Raw genomic sequence first — 13,706 nt, forward strand, 5'->3', positions numbered from 1 at the left:
ACCAGAGTTCCCCAAGGAACTAACTTAAAGCAGCCCCTTAAGAGTGATTTAAGCTGCACATTCAAGCCCATGGAACCATAAGATGGAGCCCGCTTAATGATATTCAAAAGGGAAGAAGGTGGTTTCTGCAAGAACGGAAGCAAAGCCAGAGCTATTGAAGCATCACTAAGATGGGCCAGAGAGCAGCATGGACACACCTGAGTCAGTGAACCAAGAGTGATGCGACGTACTTAAGCAATTCGTTCTGACTGACACACAGCCACTTCATTAAAACATGTATTTAAAATATGTAATAAGTCGTGTTTATGTAAATAAAGAATGAAAGCGCTTGATAGCACACATGAGCAAGTGGGAGGACATGGGTGGTGGGGTTGTCTAGTTACTTAATGTGTACTAGGCCCTTTGTAAGTGCTGTCATCTTATTATTTACGTAATATAGGCTTTTGAGATCACCACATATTTGCTAAATGAGAATGGGAAAAATCAGACTCAACTTTGAAAAGCCCATATTGGCCTTATTTCACTAGCCAGACCCTGCACTGGCTGGTTTTATGTCAACTTGACACAAGTTAGGGTCATCTGAAAGGAGGGAACCTCAACTGAGAAAATGCCTCCATAAGATCCAGCTGTAAGACAGTTTCTTAATTAGTGATTGATGGGGAAGGGCACAGCTCTCTGTGGGTGGTGCCATCCCTGGACAGGAGGTTCTGGGTTCTATAAGAAAGCAGGTTCAGCAAAGCCATGAGAGCAAGCCAGGAAGCATCCCCCTCCAAGAAACTGCATCAGCTCCTGCCTCCAGGATCCTGCTGACTTCCTTCAATGATACTACTATGATGTGGAAGTGAAAGCCAAATAAACCCTTTCCTCCCCAAGTTGCTTTTGGTCATGGCGTTTTATCACAGCAGTAGAAACCCTAAGACAGATACTAAGTCTTTCCACCCAACTTACCCTCAAGTGAGTTTCTGTTCATTCCAAAATGTCTTTATGAAGAGCCCTTCCCCCAACTTCTTGTGATTTCTGTCACTACCAAATTTATACTCCATTCATCCATCAGACAGTTCTTTTCGCTACACCACTTCTTTAAAGTAGCCCCTAGCTTCTCTTAGTCATAATATGCAAATTGTAGTGAAATGCATCATAGTGGGGAGGCAAGAGCATGAGCTGGAAGAGTAGGACCCAAGAGATGAGACACTAAAAAATGGTGACTATTTTTTTCCTATATATTTTTTAAATATTTTCTTCTTATATAACTTGCAACACAGAATAGAATAATGAAAAACTGACATTGTGTTATTGTTTTACTAAACACTTATTTGAGTTTTTGTTTGTTTCCCATCTTCTCACTGGCTTTTGGTCACCTCCGTCACACTAACAGATCAATATGACTTCATGCCATGTTTACTTAAGAGGTCAAGAATAATGACCAACCAATGTATGGAAGAATAACAAAATAACGTGAGTAAAACATGAAATCCAGATAAATGGAAGGAAGAAAGATGTTTATCTTCAGGCAAGTCACTTCAGGCTTGTCCTGTGAGCTTTTCCCATACTTGAGAGGAAAGTTTGCCATGGTGCCTCATAGTTCCTTCAGCTCTCTTCTTGACTGGGGCCCCAAATAAAATAATGCATTGACCCCTATCGACTTTTCAGATATATTCAAATTACAATACACTTAGGGAGTTTTCTAAAAGTGACAGAGCATAGTTCACAGAAAGCTAAATAATGTTGAGGAACGAACTCTCCCCGATGATCTGATTATAAAAACCGAGTGCTCCATCAGTGCCAAGATGGGCAGAAAGGACCCTGGCAAACAAAAGTGAAGACTCTGATCCATTAAGTACTTTAGGGTAACTCCAAGGGAACTAGAAAATGAATCTTCAAAACAAAGGGATAACAGTGTGATTCATGAGAATCAATGACCAATGTTCTTCATGTAAACCTAACTTAGAACCGATTATAAATACATGTTAGTTATGTTCATCAAATTAGACAGCACTTTGTAGGGGTGGAATCCCAAGCAACTTTAACCTCTCAACCTTTCCTTTCTAACACAGAAATTACTTTCTAAGAAAATAATAGCATGTGTCTCTCTGAGTTCAGAGCAATGACTGTGTCTTCCCAAGGATAAGGCTGTTAAGTCTCAAGCCTAACTTACAAAATAAGATTTCCTTACTAAATGAAAGGCTCCAGCAGGCCCTGCTCTTACTACTGCCTCCCAAACATTTCTTGAATCAAAAAAGAACAGGGTATTAGAAATTTTGGAAATAAAAAATTTGAGATCTATAGTCAGAACTTTTAAAATATTGGGTATTTGGAAAACTGGGAATAAAAAATTTTGAGACCTAGATCCAGAGGTTTTCATTATCTGTTGTTCAAATTTATACACTGGACGAGTGAAATCACTTACATATACAAAAGCTCCCAAGGGTCCTATTATGGGCCTTCCACTTAAATATTCAAATATTAAACACAGTGATAAAGCCAGCTTACATCTCTTAACAGCCAGTAAGTTTTCTGGGTTGCTCTTCAGTGTGAACTCTTTGATGTCGGATGAGGGATGAACTGCACTTAAAGCTCTTCCCACATTCGTTACATCTAAAAGGTCTCTCTGCAGTGTGAGTTCTCTGGTGCTGAATAAGAGCTGACGAATGAATGAAGGCTTTCCCGCACTCTCCGCACTTGTAGGGCTTCTTTCCAACATGAATTCTTTGATGCTTGGCAAAATTTGAGCTCCGGCTAAAGGTTTTCCCACACTCATGACATTCATAGGGCTTCTCCCCAGTGTGAATTCTCTGGTGCTGAACGAGGTGCGTGCTCTGACTGAAGGTTTTCCCACACTCGCTACACTCGTAGGGCTTTTCTCCCGTGTGAACTCTCTGGTGCTTCGTAAGGGAGGAGCAATGACTAAAGGCTTTCCCACACTCCTGACACTTATAGGGCTTCTCTCCAGTATGAGTTCTTTGATGTTTGATGAGCGCTGACGAATGAATGAAAGCTTTATCGCATTCGTTACATTCATAGGGCTTCACCCCAGTGTGAATCAGCTGATGCTGGGCGAGGTGTGTGCTCCGGTTAAAACCTTTCCCGCACTCGCTGCACTCGTAAGGTCTCTCTCCGCCGTGAACTCGCTGATGGACAGCGAGGGATGAGCTTTCCAGGAAGGTTTTCTTGCATTCACGGCACTCGAAGAGAATTCTGGTGTGAGTTCTCTGGTGCTTAGTTAGATTGGCTCTGTGGCTAAAGGACTTGGCACACTCACCGCAGGTGTAGGGTTTCTCCCCAGTGTGAACGCGCTGGTGTCGAATGAGGACGGAGTGGTACGTAAAGAGCTCACCACAGTCACCGCACTTATGAGGCTTTTTCTCCTTAGGAGCTCTCTGCTTTTTCATTAAGCCTGATTTCTGCTTCAGTCTTTCCCCAAGTGTCTGGAAGTCATAGGGCCCTTTGGGAACTCTCTCCTCGGCCATCAGGAGAGACTTATGACTGTCATTTTCCCAACAGATATCCTGTTCGCGATGCTTCTCCACAGGAAGTGAGTTCAGGCGAGTGAGCATTTGTCCTAAGTCCTTTTCCCGGCTCCCTTGCTGACGCTCTAGCCAGTGTTCTCCATCATGAGCCGTTTCCAAGGGGCAGTCAGAAACGGGATTTCCTGTCCGCTTTTCTGCTCTTGTAACCTGGCCTGATTCTTCTGTGGAAAACTCTTGCACCGAAGTTGAATCCTTGCTCTCAGGTCTAATTTCCACATCTGAAAAGACATTGCAAATGCAAATGTTCTGTGTTTTCTGGGCTTAACAAAAACACAGTTCTATAACAGGTAAGAATTAATGAAGATGAGAGAATGCTTGTGAGGAATTAGTAGAGCTGATCTCTTATTGAATGGTTTTCGAAAAAGAAGGAAACTGAAGGAAATAAACACGAAATTAATAGACTTTATCCATGAGAATTAGATGGGGGAAAGATGATCAGAAACATAAGAGGGAAAATGATGAAAAATGCGTCCGTAAGGAGCAGGCAATGAGTACATTAGATATGGAGAGTAAAAACCACATGTTATAGAATACCTCCTATCACAGTATCTAGGAAACCACATACAAAGATATGTATAGCTAAATATATATCCATTTAATAATGTGTAGCAAAATAGTTTAATACTATGCTATCATAAACACTATTCAGTAGAATGATTAGAACAGTGTGGTACTGGACCATACTGACAAATGAGCCTAGAAAAAAATCCAAACATATATAAGGGAACTGGGTGTTGCGGAATGTTCCTTTACACTGTGTGAAGATGTGTTGTAGCACACGACGCCTGTACAGTTAGTGAACCGGACAAGGGGCTGGAGATTTGAGACACACAAACACACACAGAGAGACAGGGATACAGGTCATCCTTGAAACAGGAATGCCCCAAGAATGCCCCCTTTATTGTGTCCAGGGGCTGCTTATATAGGGATAGCCACGCCCCAGCCAAACGCACCAGAAACCATTCCCCTGCCATCAGGAACTCCTGAGGGTAACGTGCTCAGAGCAGCTGTAGGCACTCAGATCAGCGAAAAACAAGTTGTTTACAAGAAATTCAGAATCTGGGGGTTCAGAGCTCCCAACAATGTGCCACGGTGATTGGTTTAATAACGAGCGGAATGGCCAGTAGTTAGGCGAGAGAATAGGTAGGATTTCCTGGGAGAGAGAGGAATGCTGGGATGAATCTCGGCCCGAGAGAGAGGCCAGCAGGACACTGAAGAAGCTGATGTCTGGTACAGCAGGGAAGTGACAGAGCCACATGGCAGAATGTCGATTAATAAGACAGGTTAATTTAAGTCATAAGCATTAACTGGGTACAAGCCTAAGCTAAGGCCAAGCTTTCATAATTAATAATAAGTCTCCATGTCATTATTTGTGAGCTGGTGGCTCAAAGGAACGTCCGACTGCAGCCGGGTTTACCAAAAGGTAGCATTACAAATCGCTGATCAATGATGCTGGGTTATAGGCTGTGAGCATGAAAAAGATCCATTTCACATCATTTACAAAAATAAATACCTGCACAACAAAACTTGATTATTTTGTAATAAAATTCAGATCATCTTTCTGACACTGGTACGACAAAACAAGCCACGAAAGCAAACTTAAAATTCGTGAGGGCTTAGCCAGGTGTGGTGGCACGCCTTTAATCCCAGCACTCAGGGAGGCAGAGGCAGGCGGATCTCTGTGAGTCCAAGGCCAGCCTGGTCTACAATGTGAGTTCTAAGACAGCCAGAACTATGACACATAGAAACCCTGCCTATAAAACAAAAAATTAGTAAATGCTGGGGCTGGAGAGGACTCAGTGGTTAAGAGCACTTGCTGCTGTGGTAGAAGACCCAGGTTCGGTTCCCAACACCCACAGGAGGCTCCTAACATGCTATAACTCTAGTACGAGGGGATCCAACACTCTAGCCAGGCCCACACTCATACACATAAAGTAAAAATAAATGTCTTAAAAAATTATCTTTAATTATGTATGCGTCTTTATATGTGGGCGTGTATGTGTGAGTTGGATGCCCACAGTGGTAAGAGTCTTTTGATCCCCTGGAGCTGGAATTATAGGCGGTTGCAAGCTGCCTGATGGGTGCTGAGAATCCTGCCCAGGTCCTCAACAAGAGCAGTACCTACTTCAGGTGTGAGCCATCATTCTAGCCCCTAAGATGATGCTGGCCTAGGCTCCACAAGGCTTTGGGCTCCAACCACATAACTGAAAAATAGAAATCAGCAAATCTGACCTTAAAATTTAGAAGTTTAATATCCTAAATTTGGGGCTTATTAAGAAGGCCCCAAAGTGGAAGAATCAATTCCTCCTCATTTGTAACACTTATGCTACCATATATTAGAATCTAAAATATACAAAGAGCTGCAACAAATGAAGCTTGAATAGGCAAGAATCTCAAATGCTCATGAAGCTCTTATTTAGTCCTCAGAGAAATGCAAATAAAAAATACGAAGTGGCATTATATATATGTATATATGTATATATACATATATATGATGGACAAGAGCTACTAAGTCAACTGTGGATAAGATGGGGAAGGACCTTAACAAATCTAATAACACTAGCAGGTGATGCAAAGACCCACATATCTCCTTCCAGTCATCTACTTTAACGTCAGCTCTCAAGAGGAACACGAGGAATAACGGCCATGCAACTCTGCAAGGGCCAAAGGGAGAAACTAACTGCCCAGTTTATTCACACGAAGCACCTACACCAAACTATTTAAAAGAAATATATACAACTCATGACATACTAATATAGATTGTTAACAAAATGAAATGCTGGAGCTTCCAAATAGATTACAGAAGGAAAATTGTAAAAATATACACATTTTAATGTTCATGCGTGTGTGCATATATATGCTTGTACATGCAAATACAAGAAGAGTCACACCAACTTCAAGACAAAATGGTTACTTCTAGAAAATGAGACAATGAGAGGACTTTATCTGAATCTCTAAAATTTTTATTTCTTAAAAAGCAAAAGACATCACATAGCCATAGGAATGGCTAGAGTAAATACAGATAATATTAAGTGTTGGAAGTGCATGGAAAAACTAGACGTTGTAAGTTCTTTCAATGGAAATATAACTGGAAATATTTTTGTAAACCCTCTTTGGCAATAGCTATATCACACACACACACACACACACACACACACACACACACCAAAACACATATATGTGTTCATAAAAAGACATGTGAAAGAATGTATACAGGAGCGGTATTCATGCAACCAAAACTGCACACTATCCAAATAGCTGTCTTTAGAAGAATGGGCAAACTGGGACACTGCAACAATAAAAGGCTACACAGCACTGAGAACGAACTAATCTCAGCAACATGGATGGATCTCACTGTGAAAGCTCAGAGAAGGAAGCCCATCTCAAAAGAATATACAGTGATTGCATTTAAATAAGGCCCCACAATAATCAAAACTAACTATGGTGTTACACATGGGGATAAGGCTACCCGTGGGAGAGCGGTGACTGCACATTGGGCACAGGGTGCTTCTTGGATTAGTGCTTTCGTGGTCTAGGCAGTACTTACATGAATGTGTTCAACTTGTAAAAATTCACATAGACATTATAATGCTTTTATGTATTTTACTGTTGCAATAAAAAGGAAAGAGGGAGTGGAAAGTGAAAACAGTTTTAATTTTGGTGGTGGCTGTATTATTTTATTTTGACTTACATATTTAAAAGCTACAAACTTTAAAACATTTGAAAATCAAGGTGCGTCGGCCTCTCTAATACTCACTCTCAAGCTCGGCAAAGTGCTATTCCGTCGCTCTTCTGAGGGACTGAAGCGCCCCGTGGGGCTCACCTACCTGAGTGACTGCCTTTGGGAGGTTTTTTCTCAAGCTTCAATCGTTCTTTTCCATCATCCAAATTATAGTTATCAGGCTTGGAAACGGGAAGCCCTGTTTATTAAAAAGAAAAGGAGAGGAAGAGAATAAAGTGAATGAAATACGGTGGGTACGAAGATCTCTGCTGGAATTTAGTTCCAAGCCTTCGTCTGGACAAGACGCCGCATCTGGAGTGAGGGAGGAAGGACCTCTCAACGGGGCTTCGAGTATCTGCAAGAGTCTAAGACTGGTGCAAAGTTAAACTGCATTTATAAAGACAAGTTTGTCTGTGGTAAAGGAAAAAAAAGTCTCTCAATTTCCTGATTGTTTGTGGGGGTCACAGGTAACACTGCAGACTAATCTTCACTTCAGAAAAGAATATGTATAATATGGGACTTTAGCAGCACCCCAAAATTGTGGCTGTTGAACTAGAGTTTTTATCTTTTAATAGTTTTTTTTCTTTTGACATTAGGGTTTGACATTGGCCACCACAGCCTGTAATTCAAAATGGGCCACGAGCACCGCCTCTTTGCCCTGTGCTGTTTATCTGATGGATATATGCCCGTTAGTTGGATTTTCAAAATAAAAGTATATCTTTGCTCAGCTCTCTAACTGGAAGAATAACCTAACCTTCCCCCGCCCCCAGCTGCTGATGCCACCTCGGCCACATAGGGGTGTCCTAAATTAATAGATACAACGGCAAAGGCAAGCTAGTTGACTTTAAGCAAACAAACAAATCAAATTCCACTGAATCCTTTGTTTCCCTAAGTTCCTCCCAGTGAAGCCAGCGTACGTGAGGCTGCCACTTGAATCTTGATAAATAAGAAGCCCAAACATCTCACCAAGGACCTAGGACAGGAAGGGGTGGGGCAGAGCTCAGTGGCAGTGCTTGCTCAGCCTACGCAAGGCTCAGATTCAATCCTCAGCCTCCAGCAAAACAAAGCACGTTCTTCCTCTATGCCCAAAAAAAATACTTTATGACTCCTAAATGAAAGCAGGAGGCTAACAAAAGCATTTCATTTTCACAATGTCATGTCAGCCCCATGAGCGGCTTTCAGAGCCACGGGAAGAAGCTGTTCTTACAAAGCGAGACCAGGTTCCTGTAGTTCTCCAGCATCACGTCCCTGTGGGCAGGATCCAGTTTCCCCCACTCCTCTGGTGTAAAGTCCATGGCCACATCCTTGAATGTCACGGTTTCCTAAGACACAAACAGACTTTGCTCATCGCCTTGCGGTAGATACCTGTGATGGCTCTCTTTGCTTGTCAGCTTGACTACATCTGGAGTTAACTGTAAACCCGAGCAGCTGGGCACACCTGTCAGGGATTCTTCCTTGACTGGATCATGTGATGTAGGAAGCACCACCTTAAGTCCAGATCTCTTCAGGTCAGAAGATCCGCCCTAAATCTGGACCACGCTTTCTCCTGGCAGCTGATCTAAGAACAAGGGAGAAGGGAGCTTTTGCTTCTCGCCTGCTTGTCCTCATTCTCACTGACAAGTTCTACGGCCTGCTGCTGAGACTCTCCTTCACTGGCAGTGGAGCCCACTTCTTTGGGATCCTGACATCTACTGAAGACCAGCTGAGACTACTGGATTCTTGGACTTTCTGTCAGGAGGAAGCCATTGTTGGACTAGCTGGACCAGTCTGTAAGCCACGCTAACAAATCCCATATATATATATATATTTACTCTATCAGTTCTGTTCTTCTAGAGAATGCTGACTAAACAGAGCCCCTTCCTTTCATTCTGTTCCTGATGGACATAGTGCAGATGGACAAGATATACTCATTGAGACAAGTGAGGAGCTTTCTAAGGGTGCTTAGATCCCAAACAGTCTGTGCACTTTCACTAAATACCAGGCACACCGTGAGACTCAGCAGAAACAAGACGGTTGTACCACTGGGAAACTACCATTTTCCTGTCAAAAATAGGCTATAAGCACTGAGGAAAAAAGGATTATCTGCACCCTTCCCCTATGTATTTAATAAACACAAAACATGGCATAATCTTCCGAAGAATTACAATACAGAGGTTGCAAACAGAGAGGTCAGAGAATGAAAAAAAAAAAAACTGGAAGGGAACAGCAAATCCAGCTAAATTTGCAATTAATTCAAGATAAAGGACATTCAATTAGGAAATGTGATAAACTGATTAAGGTTACAGATGTAATTCAAAAGTAGTTATAAAAATGTCATAAGATTACATCTCAGTGACATTACAAAAAAAAAAAAAGGGAGAGTGATGGCTACATGGTATTGAGCGTGCCCCTTGAAGCAAAGCCACAGGGAATGGGAACAACATTCAGGGTTTGCTGAAACGAATGCGTAACAAATGCTTAATTGGACATAAGGCACCTTCTATTAAAACATCCATGAAGCATTTGCAAACACCAACAAAGTAGATTTTAGTAAATTCCCAAATAGGAATAAAGCTATGCCTGATGAAAATTGTAAAACTCCACTGGAACATAAAGAATAAAGAAACAAAATGCAAAGTCCAATGCTAAATGGCTAGAAACTCTGGGGATGTGCAGCACTCCTGAAATGTCTTAGATTTTAAACATGTTTCCTGTGGTTTTGAAATATGTAAATACATGAGAAGAGCACGCAAATCATAATAAAGAACACGAACAAACTCAGAAAGAGAATGAAAAGACAGAAGCAGAACTTTTATATACAGAAAAACAAGACAGCTGGGAAATCTGGGAAAGGCCAACGTTGATGTCTCAATTCCAGAAACGAGATCAATGCAGAGTGAAATGTTGACTTCTGGAGCTTGGATGAACCGGAGATGAGGGATTTCCATGGTACTTGTTGTTTGTAACCTTTTCTATGTCTAGGTTTTTCTCAAAGTAAAGTTTTCAAAAATAATCCGAGATTTTAGAAATAAAGGAATCATGTTTGAAAAGGAAATAACAGGCAAACCCAACCCCCCAAACAGCCACAAAATAGAAAAGACTTCATTAAAAAAAAAAAAAGTGACCTTGATCCCAGAATCTAGGTACACAGAGCTCAACACTCAGTGGAAATTAACCGCTCGTCAGTTCAATGGAAAAACAAAACAAAACAAAGCAACAGCAAAAATGAAAACGGTTATATGTAAGACAGGAAAAGCTCAGCAGGAAAAACAGCACTGCGTACTGACTGTGGGAGCAGAATTCCTTATAAAAGGATCTTGCTAAAAGCTATTAATATTGTTAAGAGCAGTAAATCCCATTTACAGAGTAGGTTAACCAGAACACCGCACGGGTGGAGACAGGGAGGGAAATGGAGGAAATGCAGTGTACCCCGAGTCCTCTGGACAGTACTCTAAACTCAGCAAAATACAGAAAAACACCACACACACAGATTCTCTGTAGAAAGAGGTGAGGGGCTGATTTGGGGAGGAGAGTTATCATACGTATATATTTCTATATTCTGTGCTGCTTATTAAGCTAAAACTAATATACATATTTTCTAAACCTAGTAAGAAAAGATTAAAAAAACTTAACCAACTCAGATCTGAACACAAAAGTTCCAATATTAGCATTAAATAAAATCTAGTAAAATTAAAAAAAAGAAAGTCTTTAAAAATATCCATAAAAGACAATCCACCATGATGATATAACAGTCTTTAATCTAGTATCAAGATAACGAAATGTACCACCTGTCCACCCTTCTTTTCCTATCTGTCTCTGTGCTGAGCCACTCAACCCTGTGGCGAGCGGGTAGAACTGATCTGTTGGAGTCAGGGCTGGAATGTGTCTACTTATGTATGCACTGGTATACTCCACAATTTCTTCTGGCCAAGTCCAGCAATGGTGTAGGAAAGACCTTATACACTGCTAGAAGTCATCCCAGCACCAGGGGAACAGCTAGCCTTCAACCTTGAAGATGCAAGCCTACGCCTGTTTGATGAGAGCACCAGAACAAAAGCCTGTTTAAGAGCAAACCTCGTAGAGTTTTGGAAAAGGTTAACAAAATGGACAAGCTGGCTCTCCGTGTTATGGCCTAAATCCTTTACTTAACTTGTGTTGGTCAATAAAGACCTCTCTTTGCACAAGCCAGTTTAAGATGTCAGCCTCCACTGAAGTCTCTTGGGTTGGTAAAGCCTGCGAGACTCACAGAGCAGTCGAGAAAAGTACAAAAAAAGGGCCACAAGTCATTTCTACAGCACTAACATCCAGCAGAGGCTGACGGGAATCTCTGGGCTGCAGAACAATGCAAAATGAACACGGTAATCAGTGTAACCACCACCCACTGTGTATCCCATAGTTCTCCCTTGACACACTTGCTCTTTGTGGGAGGGACAAAATAATAATAGGAAACGGGAGACCTACTCCTTCAAAGCGGGAGGAAACTAGCCCTAATGCTCCAGATTCGTCCCCAGGGAGGACCGCTTCCCATCCCTGAGCTTGGAAGTCTTCCGAGCCTTTCTTCTTTCAGTATCAGTTTCAACCGAGTACATATTATTAGTCTAATCACTTCCGCATTTAAGATGTTTCCCAAGTTCCCACTTACCGCCACAGGTGTGCTGTTCCCCATAGAGAAATGTACGTACTGTACCCTTAAAATAGCTTTCCACATGACCAAATACAGAAATGAGCATAGCGGGGAAGCGGGGAGAAATGTGGCCCACCTGCCTTAGAGAGACAATGGAGATGGAGAAGGAGAAGAGGTACCTAGGAGTAAGCAGAAAGTGTTTCCTACAGAGCCCATTAGTCTCTTGGAATTAGAACTCAGGTCTCTAGATGGGCTCTGTGGACAAAGAAATCCCACATCAAAAGGGGAGTGCATCGGTGCTCTGAGACACAAGATGGAGCTGGCTCTTAACCCGTGGAGACTCACCTGGGACTTGGCTGTGAGTCTCAGAGCGGCCACTTCTCCTTCCGCACTCTTCTCGTGGGAAAGGAGGGAGTCCTGGGAAGACAGAGCTAAGGGCAAGCAGGCAGCAGTGACAGAGACCCATCTCGCTACTCGGACTACAATCTAAGATCCCCTTCACCACACCACGTGCCCTTCCTGCTAACAAAGACTGCAGGGACTCCAAACCAAACTGCTACTTTGCAGTACAGTGGGGTATGCCCAGGGACTTGGCTTCTCTGGGCTTAAATCCAGTTGCTCTATACATCCCAGAAACCAGACCTCTCCGGACTACAAACTAGAATAAGTAAGTTCCCATCATACTCTACTTAAAATCTTCGAAGCAGACTCAATGCCTTTTATTTTTTTTTTAAAAATTCTCTTAAAGCTTACTTAAGATGGAGACTGCTAAATCTCACTTCTAAATTATGATTGGTTGAGTTTGAGGTGACGTCTCGAAATCTGACAAGCACCCTTGAAGGGAATTCTGGCACAGAGGTCATAGACTAAAGTTCAAGATACACTGGTCTAGTAGTGTTGATGTCAGCCCCACACTTCTGTGCCTGTCAAACACATTCTGAGTTATCTCTGAGACCGGACGGTTAACTGTGTGGATAAAGTGGGATAATAGGTGTGGAAAATATTTTTGTCAATCACAAAGCTGAATTTTTGTATCCATGATGGAAAGCAGGATGGGACAACAATTTCGAAGAACTTGTGCCTAAAGTTCGACAATGTCCCCACTGCCTCCGGTGCATTCCGTTGTGCACCCATTAAGTGGATGGGGACTGACCCAAACAACTGCTGCAGCAGCTTCTCAGAGCCCACTAATCCTCAAGACAGTGCTGACAAGTCGCCACCTAACTCGAGGCAAAGGTTGGCTCTCCCTTCAAAGGGAAGAATTCAACTTTCTTTTTTCCACTGTGCAGAACCAACCCATGGGCAACTCTACCTCTTTTCTGGGGCACTTCAACCAAGTCCATCTCCACAGTCACCACCTCTTCAATGTCCCCAAGCTTCCACTCGTCTCCGGTTCGCACAATTAGGCATCAACGGAGCCTCGAAGAGCTTCTTCCCTCTGGGGCTCTGCGGAAAGCGTCACTCGGATCAAGTTGGGATCTGGAAACCAGGGAAAGCATCCTGAATAGGGTTCTCGCATGCCTGTCCCTGGCGCCTGGAGCTGTTCTTAGGGGACCAAGCACCTGAGAGATGGCACAGGGTATAGACAACCGCGCCTCGTGCCCAGCACCTCCCGCTGCTCCAGTCTGCACCCAGGATCTGTAGGGAGCGATCTCGGCGGCGCGTGGGGCGGGGAGGGGACAAAGCTCAAGAACTATGAAGTCTAGTTCCATCTGGTGTGGAACCACCACTGGACCACCGCCGAGGCAAACGGAGGACCGTAGCACCCCACTAGGCAACTCACCTCCCATCCCGGGCCTAACAAAAGGCTACGAACTTCTCGGGTTAGCTCCGAGTCGCGCATGCGTGACATTCT

The 13,706-nt window shown here is 42.9% G+C and overlaps 1 protein-coding gene across 1 annotated transcript; it reads right to left on the bottom strand.

The window, feature by feature from the left end:
• Positions 1-1,382: 1,382 nt before the first annotated feature.
• On the bottom strand, positions 1,383-13,363 carry Znf286a (zinc finger protein 286A). The gene is made up of 5 exons (XM_050163771.1): positions 13,164-13,363; positions 12,197-12,282; positions 8,456-8,570; positions 7,355-7,447; positions 1,383-3,745 (listed from the first exon to the last, which is right to left on the bottom strand). Exons 1-5 carry the CDS (start codon positions 13,192-13,194, stop codon positions 2,496-2,498), a joined length of 1,575 nt encoding a protein of 524 aa, XP_050019728.1. The 5' UTR covers positions 13,195-13,363; the 3' UTR covers positions 1,383-2,495.
• Positions 13,364-13,706: the final 343 nt, after the last annotated feature.

Source organism: Alexandromys fortis, unplaced genomic scaffold (genome assembly GCF_014885135.2).
Source record: "Alexandromys fortis isolate MF-2015 unplaced genomic scaffold, M_Fortis_MF-2015_v1.1 scaffold_149, whole genome shotgun sequence".
NCBI classification, from domain to species: domain Eukaryota; kingdom Metazoa; phylum Chordata; class Mammalia; order Rodentia; family Cricetidae; genus Alexandromys; species Alexandromys fortis.

Excerpts from the sequence above, each read along its gene's own strand:
- Znf286a (XM_050163771.1), bottom strand. The coding sequence starts at position 13,194 with ATGGACTTGGTTGAAGTGCCCCAGAAAAGAG. Across the intron at positions 12,283-13,163 it reads TGAAGTGCCCCAGAAAAGAG|CTCTGTCTTCCCAGGACTCC; the intron begins GTAGAGTTGCCC and ends GCTTGCCCTTAG. Across the intron at positions 8,571-12,196 it reads GACTCACAGCCAAGTCCCAG|GAAACCGTGACATTCAAGGA; the intron begins GTGAGTCTCCAC and ends TTTGTGTCTTAG.